General features: G+C 42.4%; 2 protein-coding genes across 4 annotated transcripts in view; both read right to left on the bottom strand.

Moving 5' to 3' along the window:
- LOC308312134 (cyclic AMP receptor 1) overlaps nucleotides 1-18,464 on the bottom strand; it is a gene marked incomplete at its 3' end in the record, with an annotated part of 53,703 nt that extends 35,239 nt beyond the window's left edge. The window contains exons 1-7 of one of the 3 annotated variants that reach the window (XM_080794525.1): nucleotides 18,287-18,464; nucleotides 13,940-13,992; nucleotides 13,404-13,458; nucleotides 11,131-11,187; nucleotides 10,911-10,971; nucleotides 2,442-2,495; nucleotides 2,099-2,186 (exon numbers count right to left, since the gene is read on the bottom strand). In XM_080794525.1, the coding sequence (XP_080650651.1) occupies nucleotides 2,099-2,186; nucleotides 2,442-2,495; nucleotides 10,911-10,971; nucleotides 11,131-11,187; nucleotides 13,404-13,458; nucleotides 13,940-13,992; nucleotides 18,287-18,379 (461 nt within the window). In that variant the 5' untranslated portion in view covers nucleotides 18,380-18,464. Of the gene's footprint in view, nucleotides 1-2,098; nucleotides 2,187-2,441; nucleotides 2,496-10,910; nucleotides 10,972-11,130; nucleotides 11,188-13,403; nucleotides 13,459-13,939; nucleotides 13,993-18,254 lie in introns of all 3 variants that reach the window. The other 2 variants (XM_080794527.1, XM_080794526.1) reach the window with 2 other exon arrangements.
- Nucleotides 18,465-21,757: 3,293 nt separating this feature from the next.
- mid1ip1a (MID1 interacting protein 1a) lies at nucleotides 21,758-23,485 on the bottom strand. The gene has a single exon (XM_080794524.1). The coding sequence runs from the start codon at nucleotides 23,127-23,129 to the stop codon at nucleotides 22,620-22,622; it is 510 nt and encodes a 169-aa protein (XP_080650650.1). The 5' UTR covers nucleotides 23,130-23,485; the 3' UTR covers nucleotides 21,758-22,619.
- Between the last annotated feature and the right edge of the window lie 2,342 nt (nucleotides 23,486-25,827).

Here is a 25,827-nt window from a genome sequence, read left to right as displayed (position 1 = left end):
CCACCACTGACCTCCATCTTCCAGCGAGTGGCACCCCCCCTCCTGCCCCCCCCGGACCCCCTAGAGAGGCCGTGCTGTTGATAAGGCTCCGACGCCTGAGGGAGGGCTGAGTGATTTCAGGCCCCCCCCCCCCCCCCCCCCCAGCACCCCCCCCCCCCCCCTGCCCAGCGCCCGTAAAGCCGTCCCCTCTGAGTTATGCCGCCATTATATTGTCTGCCTTATCGCTAATCGATAAGAGGGGGGACGGGGGGGGACTCCCACGGGGGGAGCCACCTCACTTTACCAGCCCCGACCCTCTCCGCACGCACACACACACACACACACACACAACCGCAAGCTCAACAACACACAGAAACTCATGCATAAGCACACACACACGTCACACACACACGCATGGATGCATGCACGTCCGTATGTGTGAATAGGGAAAAGTATACGTGTAAGCATATATTCAGAATAGGTGTGAACACACACACACACACACAGCTGTGTAAACTCAATCACTAAAATGGCTAACTACACTCCGTCTGCATACTGTGTGTGTGTGTGTGTGTGTGTGTGTGTGTGTGTGTGTGTGTGTGTGTGTGTGTGTGTGTGTGTGTGTGTGTGTGTGTGTGTGTTTATATATATATATATATATAATGGAAAAGTACACAGACAGTAGTCCATTTGTACACTCTCTTAGTCTTAGTTAATTTAACGCCCAACCCATCAAGGGAAGCAGACTCGAGGGAAAAAGGGTCACACATTCTCACTCCAGTCTCACTCATCGCAGTCGGGGACGGAAAACCACCTAACTGATTTTTTATTTATCTTTATTATTATTATCATTTCTGTTCATGAATCAATGCTATTGAACAGCCTTTATACGTCTGTGTGTTGGTTAAACACAAATATTGAACCAATGAAAGGCATTAAAAAGCGCTTCGGATAAAACTCCGTTGGACCTGCTAAAGAAGCTCACTCCACCACCTCTCCCCCCTCTCATGCGAGTATAATTGACAACATATAACATCACAAATACCAACTTTCATGAGGCAGTATTGCATCGTTTTAAATATAAGGTTTTCTTCATTTCCTGATTTTCTATTTTTTTTGTTTTTTTTATTTCCTGAAAAAGTAACATTTTGGGTGGTTTCTTCCCAACAAACAAGATATGCTTTTTTCTTATATTTAACAATAATCAACAATCATTTTTGATTGTGAAGGCCTGAGAACCAAAAAATGCAATGTAGCCAGAGTGTGTGACACTTTTTTTGCCCCCCCCATACAAAATGTCTCTGCGCACAACATGCATGAAGCCATTTTTTTCAATATGTATGTGTCACTGTCAAAAGCACTGCGCAGGGGCTTGGAGAGGAGGGAAAAAAAGAAAATCTCACACACACACACACACACAAATTCACACTCGCTCCGGAGAGCGCTCATGGGAGTTTGAGCGACAGAAAGAGCTGCAAAGTGCGAAAGATGCACGGCGCGGCACGGCACGCACACGCATGCGCACACACACACATACGCTCGCACGCATGCGCGCACATGTCACACACACACGGACACACACACACACACACACACGTCACACACGCACGCACACACTTAACGGCTGCCACTCTCTCCCTTTTCAATTAGAGCGTCGGCTGTCTGGAACAGAAGAAGAGGAAGGGAGGGAGGGAGGGGGGCTGTCGGGGGGGCTGTCAGTGCTCCAGGGGGAGACACATGCTCCAGCAATCCAAACACACACACACACACACACACACACACACACATACAGGGATAGCGGGGCTTGACGATTTATGCTCGGTTGCGGAGCGCGGAAAAGAAAGAGACATGCATTACACACAGACGTGCAAGAAGAGGAGGCTGCACCCGACAGACTCAGTCTGGCTCAGTCAAGCCAAACGCAAGGAGCAGCTCCTCTGCATATATAGAGCCATATAGAGCCAGAGGACAAAACCAAATGGCCGTGTTGTTGACACAGAGGTCATTTTAAATCATCATGGTGTCACACACACACCCAAGCATGAGGCGATAGCAAAACACCAGCCGGACGGCATTAAATATAATGGCTTTGACTTTTGGACGGACACGGTCCACTCACATCTGGTATCTGTTGGTGCGTATCTCTCTGACCAGGTTAAGGTACAGGTTAAATGTGATGAGGCAGACCCAGGCCAAAGCACTCCAATCTGCAAGGAGGGAGAGGGGGAGAGAGAGAGAGGAGGGGGGCGAGAAACAGGAAGGTCACCGAACGACAAAGCTTCCCACCACGTCGTAACATGCACCTGCGAGCGCGTGTGCAGCAGCGCATGTTTGTCTGTGTGTGTGTATGTGTGTGTGTGTGTGTGTGTTTGTGTGTTGTGCGTGCGTGTGCGTGTGTGTGTGTGCGTGTGTTCCACTTGTATGATAAATGAGGGCCCATTCAGCAGTAATATGAGGGAAACCTGTAGCTGATGGTGATGGATGAGAGGGGAAGCCGAGGGAGAGATAATGATGAACTATGGAAAAACAGAGGGAGATAACACCAGGGTGGGAGGGAGGGAGCGCGCGAGAGAGAGAGAGAGGGAGAGAGAGAGAGAGAGAGAGAGAGGGAGAGAGAGAGAGAGAGAGAGAGAGAAAGAGAGAGGGAGAGAGGGGGGGGAGGGGGGGGTGGTGGAGGGAGAGAGATTAGAATTCAGTGAAATGACGCAAGTGTGAGGAAATGAGGAAGCACAGTAAAGGAAGTCCGTCAGCAGCAAAGTTGAGGGAGGAGAAGGAAGAGAACGGATGGATGGATGGATGGATGGATGGATGGATGAAAGAATGCACCCCGCAGAGCTGGGGGAAGAGTGTCTTTACACCTTGCAAAACATTTTCACAACCTTTTGCGTGTGTGCACGTGCGTGCGTGACTGTGTGCGCGTGTGCGTGTGTGTGTGTGTGTGTGTGTGTGTGTGTGTGTGTGTGTGTGTGTGTGTGTGTGTGTGTCTGTGTGTGTGTGTGTGTGTGTGTGTGCGTGCGCGTGTGTCCGTGCTGTGTAGTTGACAGGACAGGCAGGGCCAGCTGTCAAGAGTGATGGATTCTCAGAGGTGAATACTCAAGAATTCTCTGTGTCGCACAAGACAGCCACTGGCACACACAGACAGACACAAAGACACACGCACACACACACACACACACACACACACACACGCCTATAACACTCGGTGAGCTTCGGGGGAACAGCCGAGAGATGACATGTGTGTTTTACCTTGTCATTAACTCCGCCAATCACACGCTGTCATCACCGAGGTAATAAGTACACATTATATAACCCAACTGAGCACGCCACCCAACCTGTCCCACCACTACTGTCTCCTACCCCTACTGGCAATTTGTATTTTAAAAAGGTATAGGAAGGTAGTGATGTTTGGTTAAAACTAGTGTTACATTTCTCTATAATCTATATTCTGATATAGTACTCCTTGCTATGGAGCAGGGGTAGGGAACCGTAGGCACGGGGGAGGAGGGTGAACACTGGCACACTGACATAAGTGTGAGAGAAGCTTTAAAAATCAAATTAAGTCCCCTCACATCAGTGTGAAAATTACGTCCTGCACATAATTTATATAGTATTCATTCGAACTCTGAACTCTGACTTTGGAGGGAGTCTGGTTCCGGTGGTTTATTGCTCCAAGTCTAATCATCAGTACAATGGCCTAAAGTTATATAAGAAGATATTTCAAAAGAAGAGGAGAAAAATAAGGTTGTCATTCATATGGGAGTCAAAATCAGTTGGAAAATACTGTAATGCATTTTGATGTGGTGTCAGAATAAAATGTAATGTTGATATGGCACACTGACCATCAAGAAAATAGAAAGCATTTCAAAATGGTTGCCGACCCCTGGTATAAATAAACTATAGACAAGACATAATAGTGTCTCCGCCTCTTTCTTAAATAGAAAATGCATTTTCAGATTCAGGATACCAATTTTTATCCAATCAGGATAGAGAACTCAGATAGGAGGATAAGCGACGGAACACTATAAATAATTCATAATTGCCGGCTACAGCGAGTTTTCGTTTATGGACATCACGCCTTCACGTTGTGGCGTTCATAAAAACTTGTTCACGCATGTGTTACTTCTAGGCTGAGACCAGAGCCATCTAATAGAAGAGTTACGATATTGAGGGGGCAGAAACCGAGCGCTCGGAGCGCTGTTCATGCAGGCAGCAGCCTGGAGAGCAGCCTGGAGAGTGCAAGCTCAGGAGTTTGAAATACATTGTTTTCAACGAGCAATTTTCGGCAATGTGTGCAACACGACAACTGTTTTAAAGTATTGTACAGTAACAACTAAAGTCTCTATAGTGTTTATGTTGTACGATTACTACAAAACAATCTAAAATAAAGGGATTTAAGATCATTAAAGCTGGGCATTTCTGCCTACTTCCGGTCCAGGACTTGTCCCCATTTGTTGTCCCCTTTCTCAATAGAAGTCTATGTAGAAGAGCCGCCATTGGACTGGCCCCATGAAGTGAACAGAGTTTTCGTAACTCTGTCTTACACTATGGCTCTGGGCTGGACTATACTGTGACTCGTTATTATCAGACTCCTAAACAGGCTCCTACTACAACTAGTTCAGAATGCTGCTGCGCATGTACTGACTGGAACCAGAAGAAGAGATCATATCCCTCCTTCACTGGCCTTGTGTCTGCACTGGCTCCCGGTTAAATACAGAATACAGAATAGAAACATTCTCCTCCTCACCTATACAGCTCTCAATGGTCAGGCACCACTGTATCTCAAAGAACTCATCGAGCCTTACAACTAGAACACCGGTGCGTTCACCCACAGTACTGTACGTAAAAATGCTTACTGATCCAAAACATATCTAAGGTTATAACAGGAGGCAGAGCATTTAACACAACAGATGCCCATGGATTATTCAGAATAAAGACGCTAGAGTGCCCAGCAGATTTGGACGATTCTTTTATAAAATAAATAAAAAATGAAAGATTCCCAAAGACGTCCCAAGACGTCTTGGGCACCACAGGGGGTGATTATAAATAAGTCTGGAGACGTCCTGGGCACACAATGTGTTTGTGGATTGTAAAAAAATAAAAGGATCTTAATCTTTTTAGGTTTTCTGAGCTCAATTGCACGCAAAAAACTGAACTTTTAACATTCAGTCTATTTTCTGTGGTGTAGCGTTTTCTGGCTCAAACAGGTGCTCCGAGTTTCCTGCCGTTTGTGATGTAAGAAACAGAAAATCCCATATGTATGTCAATGGGATTTGCCAGCACCGTTTTCACTGTTTTGCCTGTTTTCATTGCAGCTCAGAAGGCTTCCAAACGCCAGAGAAAGCTCCAGACCACAGAAAATCCACTGAATGTTCAAAGTTCAGTTTTTTTTTAAAGGAGCTATAACATAAAATTCTACTTTTTCAATTTATTTTGTGTTTTTGGGGCTCCCATGTGTGTTTTCTATCCCCACAAATAACCAATTTTGAACAATCAGGCCTTCATGTCATATGGGTGTTTTAATGGAAATTGCTCTCAGAAACAGCTCGACTGATTTTGGCCTCATCGTGATGTCATCAATGTCACCCTACTTTGTATAATTCCTCCTTTTATTCAGTCTTCAGTTGCAAATTTGCATTTCCACTTTGTTTACAATGTCCACCATTGTTGATTTTCCAAGCTAGCATGGAATGGAAACAAGCCTGGTTTTATCTAGCATGAGTATTATAATGACTCAAATATTAAATAATCTGCATATCAGCACCCTCTCCACCTCAGGACATTGTGGTACTGCAGCTAAAACTGCTTTCAAAGTCCAGAAAGAATTGACAAGGCTGGTTATATCAGAGTGGTGATTGAGGCTCAAACCATTAGAAATAACTTTGAGGGATATAGACAATATGATTATTAAATATTAAAAGCAGTTTTAAAATGCATGTTATTTGCGCTTTAATGTAATTGAGGTCATAAAATAAAAATAAATGTCATGAAACTTTTACGTCACAGGCACCTCAGCCGTGGAACTTTTCTCCCAGTTTCGGTCCGTGGGGCTGACACACACTGTAGATTAACCCATTCTGACCGGGCACCCATTTTGGTGTTAGCATCATGTTATGCTTTACCTATTGAAAAATAGCAGATCTACAAGCTCGTATCGCGCCACCGAGTGGCGCGATACGAGCTTGTAGGTCTGCTATTTTTGAAAATTTCGAAGAACGACTGACATTTTTAGAATCTGATCTCAGGTCAGAATGGGTTAATCAGACCAGTGTGTGTCCCGTGGAAACCTCGTATGAATCTGATCTCAGGTCAGAATGGGTTAATAACCTTCCGTTACGACAACATTGCTTGTTTTTCCTTACTCAGTCACCCGACAAAGTTAAAAGGGCGAGAACTGAGTAGAAGGCGAGAGATGGAGGAGATCTCTCCCTCTCCTACTTCCTTAAAGGACCACTTTTCAACCTATCTTCGTATAATTGGTCCTCACAAATGTTTTTTTCCAATTCGGTCTGTGTCTCTTAGGAGGACTGTTATCTCTTCAGAACTGGTGCGATAAAAGCTCCTTAGGGATCAATGTGACAAAAAACTAAAGAACTTGTCATTCATGAAAAGGAACCTGTGCAGTCCATTACAATTGGTGGACAAATAGTGGAGGTAGTAGACCCTTTTAAATACTATATTGACAGCAAACTCAATTTCAGTGAAAATACTGACCAGATTTTTAAAACTTGTAACCAACGCCTCCACCTACTACACAAGCTCAACTCCTTTAGAGTGAGCAAGCATATTATGGAAACAGTCTATAAAAACCTGATAGAGGGAATCTTGACTTTTAACATGGCAATGTGGTTTGGCAATCTAAATGTAAAAGGAAGAAGCAAGCTGCAGCGAATAGTAAACCTATAGCCTCAAAAATAATTGGGAAGAGACAGCAACAATTAGGCTGTATCTACAAGGAGGTACTTCGTAAAAAAGCTATCAAGATAGCAAACGACCCCTCTCATCCACTCTGCAGGGAGTTCGAACTACTTCCCTCTGGTAGACGGTACAAAGTACCAAGAGCTAACCGTAACATTTTTTTTAATTATTTCATACCAAATGCCATTAAGGCACTAAATGATACCATGTCTCGCTAGATTTGTTTGTTTTTCCAATGTATCTGCCACTGTTGTCCTGCACTTTTTTGCCATGAGAAAATAATTGTGTTAAGTGTTGTTGCTGTTGTTGTAACCGTTTGTTTTTTACTGTTTGAGACCGAAGACGAATTTCCACACGTGGACAATAAATGAAACTAACTAACTAACTAACTAACTGGGGGCAGTTCCGAAACCCGTCCACCAGTGACAAGATTTTTTTTTAAATATATTTAGATTTTTATTATCGTGAGAACGATGGCTTCCATTATTGCATTGCAACTTTTCAGGAATAGAAAGCCTGCGGTTTCCATTAGCTTCGATTCCCCAGCTGGAGACGGGGAGACTCCCGTTACTGGCTAGGGACCAACCGTTTAGCGCATGGGTTTTCAACAGGTGGTCCGTGAAGGTATTGCATGTAGTCACTGACCATGCATTTAGTAATGTAGGAAAGGGAAGATTTGTATTTCAATTTATTGTATTGACCACAAGTTGAGAAACAATGCAGTAAATGACGTGGTGACATATGATGACGCGTCAATGTTGTCAGTTACTGGGAAGTCGGTCATCAAGAACTTCCACAGAAAAGGGAGTTAGAATCTCATGGGAAAACTGTACCGGATTGCCCGGTTGAGTCACCATTATAAGGAAATGTGCCCATAATTAATTCCATGTGTCTGCTCGCTCATACATACAGTAAGTTACAACACGATTTTAATATGGAAGGTTAGTTTCCGCCCACACCATGCCCATATCCTTCTTTTCGCCTCCTAGTAGAAGCACAATCGGAGTCTCCTTTTAACTCCACACTCTTTTGAACTATGTTCCATTCTACCGTGACCCTCTCAACCATATCTCTTTCTTGTCATTCTAAACTCTGAACACTGCTCTCATATCAGCCCAGTCCCACTGTCTCTGGCTTATAGGAGACATCCCAGGAAACACTGTCTCTGGCTTAGGAGACATCCCAGGAAACACTGTCTCTGGCTTAGGAGACATCCCAGGAAACACTGTCTCTGGCTTAGGAGACATCCCAGGAAACACCGTCTCTGGCTTAGGAGACATCCCAGAAAACACTGATGCCCCACATAGTCCCGTTTCCTCAGTTTCTTGCATCATGTGCCTCATTCATTTAGTACTTTTTAAAGGCATTTGTATTCTGATATTCTTGTGAAATATTCATATAAGGATTTCCATCTAAGGTATAATTGCGACTGCATGTCGCAGATTACTATGAAAGCCTGCAAAACATGTCAGTGACTGCACTCACGCCACCATATATGAAGAACACGACACTGACCTCATCAAACCCTGGATAGCCATACATGGAGAAGACTGGATCATCACCTAGATCTGCACATCTGCCTGCCAGCCAGCAACTCTACATCTGTCCTCAAACCTCAAACCCTTAGATCTCTATATATGGAGCTGACCTGTTCTGACATTCCATATGCTCATCCTACCCCACCGTCCTTCCTCTTCGATGTCTCCCTTTTGACTGATACCTGTCCAACCAAACTCGAAAACTACAGTTCTCAACACTCAAGATACTGCCCTTAGATCTCCATATATGGAGCTGACCTGTTCTGACATTCCATATTATGTTGATCTGACCTCATCAAACCCTGTACAATCAAGATACGCTCCATATATGGCCAGTACAGAATTAATTCCATATGTTGATCTGACCCCACATGCCAAAGTGACAGCACTCGCCCAGCAGTCTGCCGTCACCCAGGCGGATGCGTACACGAGGGCATGGTTGCTTCTCGCCCTCAGGCATTTTAATATATATATACATATTGGTGATACATTTTTTCTGATATAAAGGCTTTAATTGCCTGCAGCCCTGCACTGTAAAAAAGGATATTTTGACTTGAGTATTTTTAATAAATAATTGATAGTTTCACTAAAGAAAATTGGTCGAAGGGCTTCTGAACGCCTGACTTAGGCTTTCAGCCTGTGATTAATGATATTATTATTATTAGTAAGTTGTCTGGCTATACGCAAGACTGATCAGACTGATTCGAATGCCAATGTCTCAGTCAAATCTTTTGGCCAATCAGATTCTACTATATAAATTCTTAGTCGGGGACAGGCCTAATATACGTACATGCTTAATATAGTACAGTAGTTAGGCTAGTCAGAGTCTCTTCGGCTTGACTGTCGAGTGAATGAAAAAACGGAGGTAACAAACGATGACCAGGAACCGTTACTGTACATTAATGTCCTGTTTCTGTGTGTGCCTGCGCCGTGCGTGTGTGCGTGTGTGTGTGTGTGTGTGTGTGTGTGTGTGTGTGTGTGTGTGTGTGCATGCGTGCATGTGTGTGTGTGAGAGAGAGAGAGGGGTTTGTGAGAGGCCAATAAAATAGCAAAATGAAGTGTCTTGTTAGCGGCACAGTTTTAACCCATTCTGACCTGAGATCAGATTCATACGAGGTTTTCCACTGGACACACACTGGTCTGATTAACCCATTCTGACCCGAGATCAGATTCTAAAAAATGTCAGTCGTTCTTCGATTTTTCAAAAATAGCAGACCTACAAGCTCGTAGCGCGCCACTCGGTGGCGCGCTATGAGCTTGTAGATCTGCTGTTTTTCAATAGCTAAAGCATAACATGATGCTAACACAAAAATGGGTTCCCGGTCAGAATGGGTTAACTAAGAATCCTTACGTTAATCGTGGCTTTAATGGGTGGCAATTTCAACAAGAGGCAGAGAGCCTAATAGACACATTTACACTTACGATCTGTCCATGGTGATGAGCTGGGCTGCTGTGTTCGGACCAGTGGTGTGTGAGTGTGTTTTAGTGTGTGTGTGTGTGTGTGTGTGTGTGTGTGTGTGTGTGTGTGTGTGTGTGTGTGTCGTGCATAAGCCTGTCACAATTATTACATAAACATCTAATCACAACTATTCAAGATAATAATTATATTAACCGGCACAATCATTTCCATATTAGAGTTTTAAAAAATAGTGGAAATAGCAGATCTATTTCCACAATTCATGTTAAGTATTTTTATTTTAATAATTTTTATCCCACAATTTTGCAGGCCATTTTTTTCACCCAGTGTCAATTATCTAATGTAATCCTGGGCGCTACACTTCCTCTGCCAACCTGGGGGGGGCAGCGGACTGACCTCAAGCTTCCTTCTTTTCACCTGACAGGGGGGAGTTTCCCCGGCCGGACGTAGCATGTGGAAGGAACACGTTATTCCGTCCAGTTCCTTTCCCCTCCATCAGGCGCCTCGGCTGGCCATGGGGAGGTAGTTTTAGAGACCATGATTACTGCATGTTTTTTGTGAGGGTATACCTACCCTAGGGGACACGGAGAGAACATGCAAACTCCACACAGAAAGGCCCTTTCGCCAACCCCGCCTCGGGTATGGGCACTGATGACACACGGAGGAGAGAACACGCCCCCAGCGCCCAACGTGTCCCCAGCGGGAATCGAACCCCGGACCTTCAAGCTGTGAGGTGACAGCACTACAGGCTGTGCCACCGTGCCCCCTATTCATATGAAGTATAACGTTATTTGTCATATCTGCCCTGTGCACCTTTTGTTTACGAAGCATGAAAGCCAAACAGAAATGTATATTTCAATCACAATGTTCAATGCCAAAAAACACAATTAAATCGTTATTATTATTTGTATGACAATGTCAAGTAAGATTTGTAATCATGACAGCCCTATGTATGTGTGTGTGTGTTTGCGTGCGTGCGTGAGTATTGAATGTGTGTGTATGTGTGTGCATGCGTGAGCATTGAACGCGTGTGTGTCATCATGAGCGGGATGTTATCTTACCAAAGTAGGTGAGCCACCAGGCCTGGAAGTCACACAGTGTCCCCTTGAGATGAGACTCCCCCTGGAGGAGGAGAAACAAGTTATTATGCCCTGCGTGCGTGCAGCGTGTGTGTGTGTGTGTGTGTGTGTGTGTGTGTGTGTGTGTGTGTGTGTGTGCGTGCACCGTGTGTGCGTGTGCGTGTGTGTGTGTGTGTGTACAATCAGAGACAGAGTGACTCACCATTACGTACGCTACACTGTCAAAGAAGGCCGCTATTGTCAGGCTCAGAATCATCTTCTGCAGAGAGAGAGAGAGAGAGAGAGAAAGAGGGGGTTGAGACAGACAGACAGACAGACAGACAGACAGACAGACAGACAGACAGACAGACAGACAGACAGACAGACAGTGGCCCAAGCAAAACACCAATGAGAATAGGTCCTTCATTATTTTTCTGGCTTTTGAAATGTACGTCATATGGCGCCAAATCTATGGGCTTTTTATTTAATGGAGGCAGGGAAATGGGTTTTAATTTTCATCGTTTGTTTAGAGCACTCGTGACGTAAATCGAATGGCAGCGCGAGACGTCATGGTGTGGCCAATACAAACACAGTTGCCGCCACCTCACTTTTTGGATGCGTGAACTCCTTGCGCAACTCCGTCGAAGACACCAGGCTAAATGTGCTTCACACCTCGTTCACCGCCCTAAATACACAGTAACCTACATCATCAGCTTTTGTTTTGTTAATGTATAGTTCATCATGATGTCAAAGAAGATACTCAACGTGCCTGCATTGTTTCACCAAGTGCAGTTGTCCCTTTGCTTGCTTATAATATCCACAACCTAGTATGCACAAGTTCGGGTCCCTGTTTTATCATCGTCAATTATGAGTCCCGGGTTGGTTCAGATTTGTTTATCATGCGTTGTTACACATAATAGCAAACCGAGCAAACGAAGAAGACCTGCACTCAGCGCTGATCAGAAGTAGAACCGCAGCTGTGTAGTGCCTGATTTACGCTTCGTCACTTGATGGTGTCGCGTGACCAAAATATCAGAGCTCACAACGCATCACTAAGCAGCTGCGATGTGAGCTTGTAGGTCCGATATGTTCGACACGCGACACCGTCGTGACTCGTGAGACGAACAGGCACATAACTGCAGCGCAGCAACAAGTCACCTGTCAATATATATAAGCCATTGTAAAAACGTAAAATGTGATTTCAATGGCTGTCAATGGCCTGAAATATAATTGGCTAATGGAAACCCAGGTGTGTGTGTGTGTGTGTGTGTGTGTGTGTGTGTGTGTGTGTGTGCGCACACCGTAACACGTATACTTTTTTTCAATATTATTTTTTTGTATTGCCATGGTTTTTATGTAGGCTACGCTATACTAGAGATACCCTCACCTCACTTTATCCACAGAGGCCCTTTACAAAGCGAGGCACAATCTATTCCTTGGTTTCACACACACACACACACACTGAAACACACACACACGCACGAATGTATGCACGCACACACACACACACAGCCTGTGATCGATCTGTGTCCAACGACGGCCCTGCCAAGGCTATGGCGGAGGAGGAGGAGGGGGCGGGGGGGGGGGGGGGGGGGGTAGACACCAGAAGAGACGGAGGGAGGGAGGGAGAGGCAGAAAAAGAGCGAGGAGGGCAGGGAGCACTAAAGACTATCGACTGACGGATAACCTTTGGAAGGGGATGGAGGTTGCGGAGGGAGTTGATGTGCGGGGCGGGGAGGAGGGGGGAGAGGAGAGGAGCTGAGGAGGTGAGGCCGTGGTCCCTGTGACCTGGTTCTAAGCGCTCCATGGTTCAGAGGTAATAGGATCCGTCAGAGCCCTGCGCTAAGCTGTCATTTACTTCAGATTAGGCGGATAGCGGGCGAATGCCGCTAAACCTGACAGACTGGCTGGACGGGCTTTGCGCTATATACTGTACGTGCGCACGCACACACAGACAGACAGACAGACAGACAGTCACACACACACACATGTTCCTGCACATGCAACGTACGAAAGGCACGACGGTCTGGATCGCAATTCAAGGAACAACTCGCGCACGTCCGAGAAGTCTGAATCTGTTTAGATCAAAGAAACATTCCATTCCTGTGAGAAATAATTGCTTGCTGTTGTTGTTGTTTTCCTTTTCAAATAGACGTCCGCAACACTGACAATTTAAAAAATCTTAAGTGAAATCTAGGCCGAATCATAACCCTCTACATTTGGAGAGGGGAAAAAAGCATGAGTCTGCAATCATTATCGGGGACAGACCACGAGTCAATTAGCACCATAATTGATTAATCTGTGCGTTTTAATTGTGTTCAATTACGCCAAGATTTGTCATGGCTAATTGAGCACATTTCCTATGGCATCGAAGCAAGCGAAACACACACACACACACACACACACACACACACACACACACACACACACACACTATGCACCCGTAAGCGTAACATACACATTCACACAAACTTGCCTAAATGCAATTCAAATTACCTGGGCCAAGGAGTGATATCTGCGCAGCAGCCAGATCACAAACAGCATGAATAAACTATGGAAGGGGGGGGGGGGGTGGAGACAGGGGGCAACAATTAGATACTCATTCCTCAATACAGTGACAGTAGGCTAAGTACTGTACAGTATGTCAAGCCTCTCATTGCACTGTCCATCTGGTTTGTCAGATCCCAGCATCCAGCATTTGTTTATTAAACAATACAGTCACACTGGGAATATGTGAGGAATTGTGAGGATATGCATCTGTATTCAATCTCATATCATCTGACCGGTCTGATACGTACTATACCAAAAGCAATATCTGTTGGACCAAAAAAAAAGATATTTCATAATTGTATGCTGTTAAGCAGCCTGGTATTTGAACGGGCCTGAGCCTATTATTGTTTTGGCCCCCTAGTATGATGTAAGAGAAAAATGGCCACGGTGTGAATGATGGACAATTGTAACTATATAATTTGTGAAGCAAAAGTCAATAAGACAAATAAGGATTTGAAGAGTATGACGGAAGAGAGACTTACCATCCTACTAATGAGAAGGTTCCTGTAGCTCTCTTCACCGTCAGAATCACATCCTATAAATCACAAACGGATGAATTTAGAACAAAGGAAACAACGCAACAAGATATACGATTATGACAACAGACCAGCAGATGACCTCCTAAACCTAAATCATAAGGTTGTCAATTCCTGGTCCTGGAAAAAAAAAATCTTGTTTCTAGGACTTTATTCGCCAGGTAAATTAAATTGGAGAGAGACAGGAAAGATGAAGAGAGAGTAGGGAAGTGACATGCAGCAAATGGTCCGGCCAGCCAAGAATCGAACCAGAGACATTAGAGCTTACACTCATAGTAACCGACATAGCAGGACTATATATATACAGAGATTAAAATAGGGTGCATCCCAAAACGCAGTTAAGGGACGCAATAAAACAACGACCTCTGCATCCACGCGATGCACTACTGTACTACTATACTGTTTTTTTTATTCCAGTTTATTTTGCTAGCTTTAGTTATTAATTATAATAATCATTTATTATTTTTTCTACATGAATATAACCACATTATAACCATATAAAATGAAATGGGAGTCAAATGATGCAATTTGTAAAAATGGCAAAATATGACTCCTAACGTCGTTTTAAGTGGGACTCATAAAATGTCCCTGGGACTCATCTAAAAGACCATCCCTGCATCCCGGGACTCATTACATTGAAAACCTACTTTACATCACTGTATATATATACACATTGTCAACAGCTAATAAGTACACGGCAGATACTTCCTGTACTGTATGATGACCCATTTTAAAATGCATGCGTGTAAATTGATGATCATGTCTGTCAAGTTTCACATGAGAGCTTAAAGCGTTAAGAAAATGTGATGACGGAGGAGACACCAGTTTTTATAGACAAGACACACAAGAGGAAACTAGTAACTAGGTAAATAGTTTGGCAAGCATCCAACCTGGAAACTAAAGCGATAGAGCGCCTCAGAGAGAGAGAGAGAAAGGAATGAGAGATACATCTCTGCTAAACAGGCTCCACGACGCGAACGAGCCTTGGGCAAACTGAGGGGTCTAGTGGGAAGGAGCCGAGTTTTACATCCAGCGTCAGCAGCACGGAGCAACAGAACCAGTGACCTCCTACGCAACAACAACACACCCCTATTTCTCCAACAGAGGACTACTTTCAGACCGATCAATGAGTTCTACGCATTAAGCTTCCATGCAAAGATTGCTGCCATGACCACAACCGTCAATTCAAGCTAGGTTGTCCTCACAACAAAATAGCTTAGTTGATCGTAAAATGTATTAAAGCTATATCTTACAGAACCATACCAGTGTGGTCCATCCATGGACCATGCTGCTAGCCATTTTCCAAAGCACACCATTGTTTGCTTGATCTGTGAGGAAGCTGTTTCCCATTGATTTCAGTACGGTTATGAAAATCAACTTGCAGAGACTCAAATAAATAAATAAATAAAAGTGCTGTGTTTTCATGCACCACAGATTTCTGAGATTTGAAAGGGTCTAGCCAAAATAGTTCCTGGAGAAAAGATTGAATTACAATCATTTTATTACTCTAACTTTACTGTAACTAACTTTAACTTGTAAATTATTCAGTGCCTTAAAGGGTGAATTCATATATTTCTGTCATGATTGAAATCAAATGTACCTGAAAATGATTTGAGGATGATTTGATTTGGGTATATAAAAGGTCTGAAATATAATACTAACAACAACAACAACACACTTAATTATAAAAGATTAAGTTAAGTGCACTGGAAAGTATCCAATAAGACTCAATCAGAACACAAAATTACCACAAAAGCAATTCCTTTTAGCCTAGGGAAACATACAAAACGATTATGACTTCTGTTTTTATCGAACAGAATCAAAATGTACACAAAACTTATAAACAATGCCAGGATGGCAAGAAACTATAGATTTTAAACTGGGCCAACCAGGAGCCATTCCAATTGCAACAAATATGAACGATCTTTGTGGACAAAATAGCAGAATTCTGATGTATAGCTGTTCATTTTCAGGAGTTGAGTGGCAAATAGGAATCTAATGAGTTCACAATCAACCTTCAATAACTTGCCTAGCAAGTGGCTAAAACATTTGAACAAAATGGAACAGAAAGATTCCTATTCATTGACAAATACTGGGCGAAGTGATCAAAGATTTCAGATTAAATGTGATACAAATGAAGTGAAAATGTGCTTTTCTGATAAATGTAGGTCTGTTAATGGGAGCATTTGTATCTAGGTTAGGTTAACGTTAGCAGAGGAGAGTGTGATTGATTGCTTTCAATTAGTGATGTGAGTGATTGCAAGTCTGTCAGTCTGAGTTAGTGATGCACCGAATATTCGGTATGTTAAAACCACTTTCAACATGGCATTATAGGCAAAAGCTTTCTAAATCTTTCAAAATTTCCAAACATCTACAAGCTTGTAGGCCAACTATTTTCGCTATTTGTTGTACAACAAAGTATATAGTGCTTAGGTGGCATTCTGGACTAGACCCGTCTGGCTGGAAACATTGTGGTTGCTAGGACTGCACTTCTGACCTTTCAACTACAGGACTGTGTCACAGTCATTACCAGGTGATTGAGAGATTATTTATTCTTTACTTACTCTGTATAAACATACTATTTTAACTAGTGATGCACCAAATATTCGGCCGCAGAAAATGTTCGGCAGAAAATGGCTAAAAATGCATTTTTGGCCTATTCGGTTTCGGCCCGAATAGGCAGAACATATATCACTGAATAGTGTATGCAATTAATGCATTCAAAAGGGCTGAATAAATGTTTTATGGACCCATAATAGTGATTATTATTTAAGTCAAGTTTTGCCATAACCATTTATTTTGCCATAAATCAGGTAGCTTTAAGGTACGGCCATGACAGCAATGGTAGGAAAAATATTAATCATATTCGGATATTCGGTATTCGGCCAACTGTTTCCTATATTTGGTATTCGGTTTCGGCCAAGAATTTCCCTTTCGGTGCATCCCTAGTCTGAGTGGTTATGTGTGCTATTCAAGGACAGCAATACTACAGCATTCTTCAGTGTTAAAAGTGACTAACTGAAACTGAATGCCCCGGCCTGCATGCTACACATAAGCAACATAATCGACATTACTTGGTTGTTTATGACTGAAACACTGTGCACAAGGACGCTAACGCACACCAAAGTCCTTTTTAAGTGGCCGCACACGCCAATAGCCAGAGTGCCAATACTTTATTAGGACAGCAGGTTAAGAGCAGAGTCCCATTCTGTCTTAACTGCCATAGCTGAGTTTTTAGGCAATTACCTGAGCCATTAATCGCAATCATTTTTATACTCGTTTCCATTCATTCTGTATAAAAACAGCTGGATTAAATTTAGTTTCATATTTCATTATTTCCACTTCATAGTCCACGCTCTTTTAACAAAGCACTCTCAGCCTGGTTTCAGAATTTAGGGCAAAACTTTTTTGAAATGTTGAAAAATGTTCATAACGTTTTTTGGAGGAAGTTAAAAGGAAGGAGTTAAAAACAAAATAGCAGATCTAAAATCTAATATATCTCTAAGATCTATAAGCCATAGTACATCATTTATTTTGATTACTAGCTTATACCTGTCATGACACCGACCAGTATAGGCTTGAGTTATCTGTCATATCTGCCCAGCACAATTTCTATGTATATGTTCAATCGCAAACACATTGCAATTTATATGTATGACACTTCAAGTTCATTGTCACTAATATTTGGTGATGGTGACCAGGCAAGAACTAGCATTATTACCTCTCAGGTTAATTGTGGTTGAAACCCAGTGATATGTTATCATAAACCTCACACACGCATCCTGCTTTACAGGTTCCACTATCAATTCTTATCATGTCATGATAAGGACCTCAGCTATGCTTAGCTTTATCTTGTGTCAGGCTAACACAACAAACTCACTCTGTATCCGTGATGACAGCAGCTGTCAAAACATAAAACTAGTTCACATGTTGATGGCATGCTGTCCATTTTAGTCATGTAGTTAATTTCGTTCAAGAATACATGGCTGCATTGATACTAACTTAATCATCGAAGACAGACTACTGAGACTATAGTCACTGCATTCCACTAGCCCTGAAACATGACTGTCATGACTATCATGACATGTGAAGCATGGCTAGAATTCCACGTTAGATGACCTTACATAAATCTCCTCCATCAAGAATAAAATCACCGATTGTCAGAATGCAACCGCTCAATCCATCTCTCTGACCAATACATCAGTCAAATTAAGCTACCGGCGTATCGGCGGGTGTGCATGCAGTTAGCTAAAAGGCTAACCTTGATAATGGAGCAGCTCTGACGTTACTTACACATCGATAGTCGTCTGAACCAGGGTTAAAACAACATAGGCCTACGCAGGAGTGTGAATCGTTATTCAATGATTTTGGATTTATACTTTCCATTCCTTTTTGCAAAGGCTTTAGGCTTTAGCGAAGACAACGCTTGGCAAGTTGGAAATGTTTATGTTTTGATGTACACTAAAGCTACTTCCTGTTCCTACTGTGCGCAACGAGGGACAAAACACGGTCCATATCAACTGTTGACATCTCTTGCGAACGAACGTTTGTTTGCTTTCTGTGGCAGGGCTGTCTTTGAATTTATCCCTCATCACTCATCACAGAGTGTCACTTTTTGGACAACTATACTGCATACAATTTACAAGTTATGTAAAAGTCCTAAATGCTGTTCAAATTTGTATTGAGTAAAAGTCATTATGCAGAAAGCCCTTTCTTATAATTTCACTATTATATTGCAGCTGCTTGTAGGCTATCTTTCTCAACCTATATCTAAAATACTCATCACATAGCCTAATGTGTTTTATATAATCTAAATAAGCAAAGTAACTAGTAACTAAAGTAAAGCTCTCAAATATCGTAATGGAGTAAAATGTGCAATATTTGCTGTACAGTAGGCCTATAAGAGATGCAGAAATTAACTAGAAAAAGTGCCCTTCTGGGCACAGGTCTCCAGGAGGATAGGGGAGTAAGAGTATGTGATGTTTGGCAAAATGTTTAGGAGTAATTTAAACATGTTTGTGTGTGTGTGTGTGTGTGTGTGTGTGTGTGTGTGTGTGTGTGTGTGTGTGTGTGTGTGTGTGTGTGTGTGTGTGTGTGTGTGTGTGTGTGTGTGAGAGACGCAACTTGGCCTGTTGTAGCGCCATGTCTTCCTTCTCAGAATGCAATTCTTTCATGTGGATTCCAAGGGATTCGATTTCCCAAAAGTTGCGTAACTGATCTGACAGTGCCAGTTCCTCTCCAACACTGATCACTTCAATGTCCACAACTTCAGAATTTAGCGTGGTGACTTCTCCTTGCACCAGCCATCCAAATACTAATGCAGGGGTCTTCAATAGGGGGTCTGGCGGGATAACCTGCCCCTGCCAGATGGGGCAGCCACAAATCTTTGTGTGATATGGACTTTTTTTTTAACCACTTCAAACCTATATCATCCCTATTCTGAGGGTCAAGTTTACTAAATATTGAGTCTTGGTTAAATATCTGAAATAAACTAAAAACATGAATTCACAGATACAGTCTATGAAGCTAGGCTTCATGAAAAGATTTAATCTGCAACACCATTTTATACAATCTGCAGGGGGTCCCTATAGTTCATCTCTCTCTCAGCTAAGGGGTCCTTGGTCTGAAAACCCTGACCCCTACTATACCAGCTGAAATCTGGCCAGTAAACAAAGGCTGTGACTTAGATTTGAGCATCATACCACAAAAGGCAGTGCACATAATTTTTTGATGGAAATTCATGTGCAAATTAATGCAGTATAGCCTGGTTGACGCGTAAACAAGCCTTGGAGATCATTATGTTATCTTGTTAGGTGTTTTTTAAAGCGTAGACCTATCTACAATCAAAGGCAACAAGGTATGTCACCTTTGTCCTCCTAACTATGAATAGAAAAATGTCAACATGATGAGCAGGCCCAGGCCACACAATAGTGGAGGAGGAAAACAAAAGGAGGAAAAACAATCCTAGACTGTCAGTTTTGTAAACACAAGTTTATTGAGACTGGGATGTGCCAATACAATCAATTGGCTTCATTGTGAACTTGATAAATCTAGCTCCTGCCCTGATAAATACAACATATATTCAAAAACAAAACTGAGAGACTCAAAATGGGGCTTTTACCATATGCATGTATCAGGACTCTAGCTCTGAGTGAGCTCTGAACGAGCTGCAACGTTGGAAAAATATATTGAAGAACTATGTCTGGAATTGGGGCTGGGGTGGACTGCGGGATATTTCTGTGCATCTGTAGTATTGTATTGTTTTATTTATTTTGTTATGTTTCGTTTTTTGTGCATCTGTAGTATTGTATTGTTTTGTCTATTTCTTTGGTTGTGTCTTGTCAATGTTTACATATTGAAGAAAATAAATAAAGTACAAATCATTAAAAAAAAAAAAAAAACTGAGACACAGTGTGTGTTTGCGTGTGCGTGTGTGTGTGTGTGCGCGTGCATGCATGCGTGCGTGAGTGTGTGCGTGCCTGAGTGTGAGTGTGTGCGTGCGTAAGAGCGAGAGAGAGAGAGACAGATAGGGAGAGTGCACAAACAGTAGGCCTATGTCACTATGTGGTTGCATGCAACATGTCCCTTTGTGATTCTGTAACTCCAGCTACACCCATTGCTATTGGTGGCCTTTGAGGCAGTATCACAGTCCCCAACAACAATGAGTAACGAGGCAACTATGTCATGTCACTCTCACTTCCATGGAGATGGACTACAAAGAAATGACATATGTGCAGATACAGTATACACTAAATGTAATAATCTCATTAAATGCGGCTAATGCTTGCAGAAATATAGTTTGCAGGCTTTTTTTCCCTGCAGGAACCTGCGCTTTACTTTTTTGTATTGCTTTGATCATGACACAAACGATCCAATTTTAGTTTAGAAGATGCATGAATATGCTTTTAAAATTTGCTTTGCTCTGACACAAACAAAAATGCATTTTAGTTCAAAAGAGGCACGTTGCTATAGTTTTTATTTTATTTACGACAACTTGAACAACTTTCAAGAACAAAGGCAAGGTGTTGTCAAAGTCACAAAGCTGTAGTAGGTCTTGCTGTTGCTGTCAAGCAACATTCCTCAACCTGCTTGTTCTTTCTAAAGCATCTGAATGTTTTGAGAGTTGTTTAGTTATAGATTACATTACCATTGCAATTACAGATATTTATGTTTTTCTTTTTTAAACTACTAATTGGGGGGAAATAAGTTATACATATAAACATGTTGCCAAACAAGGACAAACAGTTGGTTATGTTATGTTTCTTTATCCTCTACTAAAAAGCAACGTCCTTTTGGAAATTGTATATAGAGTTCAATTATATAGAGTATAATCTACGGTAATTGAAAAATGACTTGAAACACTGAATTCCCTGAATTAACAATCAGTGTAATAAGGTAGAACAGCCACATGCATGCCTGTTCCTTTGGTATAGGCCTATACACATTGAAATTGTTTTATTTTTAAGTTTCACTAAGCATTTATAAATAAACACAGGGTTGTTCCATCTGTTCTAAATTATAGAAGCTAACAAATGCTAATGTGTGGGTTTTTATGCTGTTTCCTGTGATCCTAAAACAAATTGTGTTGACAACTGTATAAATGGGAAATTAAACTATTATAATGAATCAGCATTCCCTGTGCTAAAGAGACTTGCGTGAACTTGGTGAAACAACTTGCACATCCAGTGTTGAGAGGCAACTTTTACATGTAATTATCTCATTTGGGCCTACTGTATTTGTGGAATGAAACATGCATTACAAAGATGACATTTGTATAAAAGTTTATTTCATAAATTTACATTATAGTACAAAATCATGAACCATATAAAAGCTTTTGCTCATACCGAGAATGGAATTAGGATATCTCCAGTAATACCTTGGTTGTAGAAACAAAACACAGGGGTGGGGACAATAATAACAATAAAAAACAACAATACATCTCATGGAAATTACTTCATTATTCTTCTTGAAGAAGAATTATCAGCTGATTCCAGTTCATTGATCATGAAGCATATGGAGATCATAAGCTTTGACAAAGCATCTGCCTCCCTCCGTTATACAAGTTTCACTTAAAGACATTTTGAAACATTGACATCATTAGCATCAACTCCAAGGCTAAGTCCTGCATCAATATTCCCCATTGGCCTGGGGCGTTCAAAATCAGAGGTCTTGCAGTTCATGCAAGCTACTTTGAAATAAACACACAATGTGTGAGGTAATAAGTTATACAAAATTAATGTATATAAATATATGTGTATCACGCACGCTTAAATCATGGCATCTGACAGGACACGCTGCGTAATAATTAAGTAAACAGAGTGCAAAACATTTGAAGAAATGGAACCTGGGCATAGTATAGCTTTATAAGTGTTAACCCCCTCTGTTGAACCGAACACTCCGGGTTCAACACCTAGCAGTCTATACCACAGAATTAGCAGACCAACACCACGTAGACTTGCAGACATGCAAGGGTGTCTTTTTTTTCTACCATCCAATATCGTGAAACGAATGTCATTAGTAGAAAAGGCCTATAATAATAAACTGACTTCAGTTCATCAGGACTCCTTCATGGAGCCACTATAAAAATCATCAGCACAAACAGTTGAAAGTTTGTAGTTCGTAACTTTTACTGGCCCCAGCCTCCAATGCCAAGCTCCTGCTTGTAGCGTTTGGTGAGACAGTTGGCCTGCACTGTGAGCTTGGAGAGGACCCCTTGGAGACCCGTCAGGTGGTACTGGAACTGCTTCTCCAAGTCCTCATCCTCGGACTCGTCCTCCTCCTCCTCCGACGAGAACGACGACGAGAAAGATGAGTCGGATGACGAGGACGCCGACGAACTCGTGCGGCTGACCGTCATCTTCTCCTTGAGCCTCTGGTCGGCCGCGGCGCACCTGACGCCCCACTCGATGTCTCGTCGGATGGACTTGAGCAGCTGGTAGTAGCTGTACATGTCCGCGTCCCCGTCGCCGTCGTCGGACTTCAGGGAGCACATTTCGCTGTCCTCCTCCACGGGCAAGTCCCGCAGCATGGTGGGCAACATGACCGTCTGGTCCATGTTGTTGACGGCGCCGACGAAGCGGTTCATGGCGTTGAACAGGGAGTTCTTCTGGAGGATGGGTGTTTCTGTCATCTGCATCTTGAAGGGCTGTGGTGACAGTTCTTTTCCCAAGAATTGATTCTTTTTTTTTTTAGAAAGAAAGACGCGACTTGCTTGTCAAATGCGCACGGGGTGTATTCCTCCTAATTCTCGTCTATATTCGGCTGCAGCAGAGATTGGTTGGTTGCTTGGTAATTCGTAGGATAAAGCGAACTTGAGTTGATATAGTTCGGCAGTTATTTTCTTGTTTCTTGCAGGTTCCTTATCCTGCAGTCCTTTCTTGCGTTTCTGATTGTCTGTGTTCTGAGTGAGGTTCTTATAGAGCAGGTGGTTTCGACTCAAGGGCGGACCCAGAACCTGTTTGTCAAGGTTTTCTTCCTCTGTTGAAACTGGACTCCAATGACCTGAAATAGCACACAGAAAATATGTTGGCACAGTTACTATGAAGAGGAGTGGCTTAAACAAGAAGGCTTTGTCCAACTCCTGAGATTGCAGATAGGCTAGTAAGTCTACAATAAACACTATACAACGAATTGGACGAAATGTATATCCCCGTATATCATATGCCGGTAAAAGTAACATTGAATTATTCAATATTGCAACCCTCGAATGCAGGCTACGCCATGCGTAATTACGCGCACGATACAGTTTCGACGTGCTTTAAAGCGATTGCTTTCTGTATGAAATGTTATATATACACACACAATAAATTACCTTGCTGTTTAGTGCCGAGGATATATTGGCATATTTTGTATACTGCCTATCAGCCTATGCATTCCGCTGAAAGAATCACTGACGCAACAGCATCGCACCCCACATTCTGTTCCGATGAGCAAGCTGGTAAGACAGGGCGAGGCCCCAGAGTGGAACGACAGGTTATGCATATTCATGAAACAAGCCATCAGCCCACACTGCCTGAGCTCCAGTGAAGCCAATCACACGTCCATATGCGCTGCCTCAGCGGCGGGACAAGCTCTACATCTGACCAATGGCGTGCTGGTACTGTAGGGGGAGCGCATGCAGACTTGCAGAGGCAGGATTCGCAGCATATAGGCTAGTATAGTGTTGGCCTTGGAACCTCGGTTTATAGAAGTTCAAGTTATAATATAATATTTATCATTATTGTTGGTTTCTCTTTCAAAACAGAAATAAACACTCGCACCTCTTTGACCAATGAAACATGGAAGTGTTCTTTATTCAATAAGCAATGGACCGAATGATTGCACCACACCAGCCTTTTATGAGACTTGACAAGTTGACAGCTATGATTAGGGGTATGCGCCCCAACAAACAGCTGCTGGGAAACCGGGGAGTCCCACACAGACTCTGTGTCAAAAAATAGCCCACTTTACACGGCGGCGCGTTTGAAGCCTGCATTCATGGAGATGGACGTCCTGGACATGACGCTCCTCCGGACGTAAAAAACAGTTGATGAATGACACACCGTCACACACGGGGTAAACAACACATCGCCCATGCCATGTAGAATCTATTTTTGATTAAATCTGAGCTTTAGTAAACATGTTTAGCCAGACCATGCAGCTGCTGGGAAAGTAGGCATATCGCTTTGCACTGTCAACAAAAACTAGAGGATGGGGGAGGAGTCCGAAAATAAGAGGATGGTTGTTATGTAAACAACCATCCTCTTATTTTGTGACTGTGATTCATAGGTGTAGTATGAACTGTGTGGTGGGGACAGCTAGCTACTATGAGAGTATGAGTCAAAGTAGGCTATTTCAAATATTAGGCCTATATAAACTACAAGTCGCTCAGTAACCTATACATATAGGAGTATATAGCTATAACTAAGCTTATACTTTCTATAGGCCTAAATAATATGCTTTTAATTAAAATTTATTTTAATATCAATGCATGCTGTATTAAAAGTTAGACATTTTCAAGATAGAAAAAAAAATACAGATTTTACAGAAACTTAAAAATCACATCCGTGTGAAGTGAATGGGGCGCTCTTATCAATCATACATCATCTCATGCTGGCCAATCACAATTTGCGTCCTCACTTTTGTCTTCAACGTTTGTGTTTTTTTACACAAACCCTCAAAGCTGGACATAGGAGCTAACGCCCCTCAACAAAAAATATCAATAAGTGACAGATTTTCTTTGTGAGGTTGCAGAACTTACTATACCACATTTTAAGTGGTTAATAATGTTGCTTATACTTTAGCAATGTAGTGGAGTGAAAGAAAGTAATATGAGTCACAAATAGGCCTATACATATAGGCTATAAGTATAAGGTAGCCTATAGGCTAAAAATGAAATTAAGCACAGTAGGCCTATAAGTGAATGAATGTTAACTGCACTGCATGGTAAACAGAATACACAAGAAAGAAAGACAGGATTTGAGATGTTTGCAGAGCTTAATATAGTACTACATGAGTTTTCAGTAACAGTAATAGCTATAGGTATAGTTTGTTCTTTAATTCAGAAGTACAGTATAGGTCTTAAGTGTTCTAAGATAGAATTCTGGTTCAGCAGGAATGGGGAGCATGTAAACACGGAACCTGCTCGGTTGCTTTTTCTCTCTCGTTGCGTCACATCTGTTCCCATCACTCAGCCTCCTCTTGACAAGTGTAGTATGTATCACCCATATACCTCCATTCCAAACCCCTTTTTACTGACATATTGCTCGATGGCTGTATTAGCACTTCAGCAGGCATAGCAGCATTGCTCCCCCGCTCGCCCACAAACCCACATGCCCCCTCTCTGAAAAGTCAGA

Source organism: Protomyctophum bolini (assembly GCF_963924005.1).
Source record: "Protomyctophum bolini genome assembly, contig: SCAFFOLD_292, whole genome shotgun sequence".
In the NCBI taxonomy this organism is placed as follows: domain Eukaryota; kingdom Metazoa; phylum Chordata; class Actinopteri; order Myctophiformes; family Myctophidae; genus Protomyctophum; species Protomyctophum bolini.
This window is presented reverse-complemented; position numbering and strand designations above follow the sequence as displayed.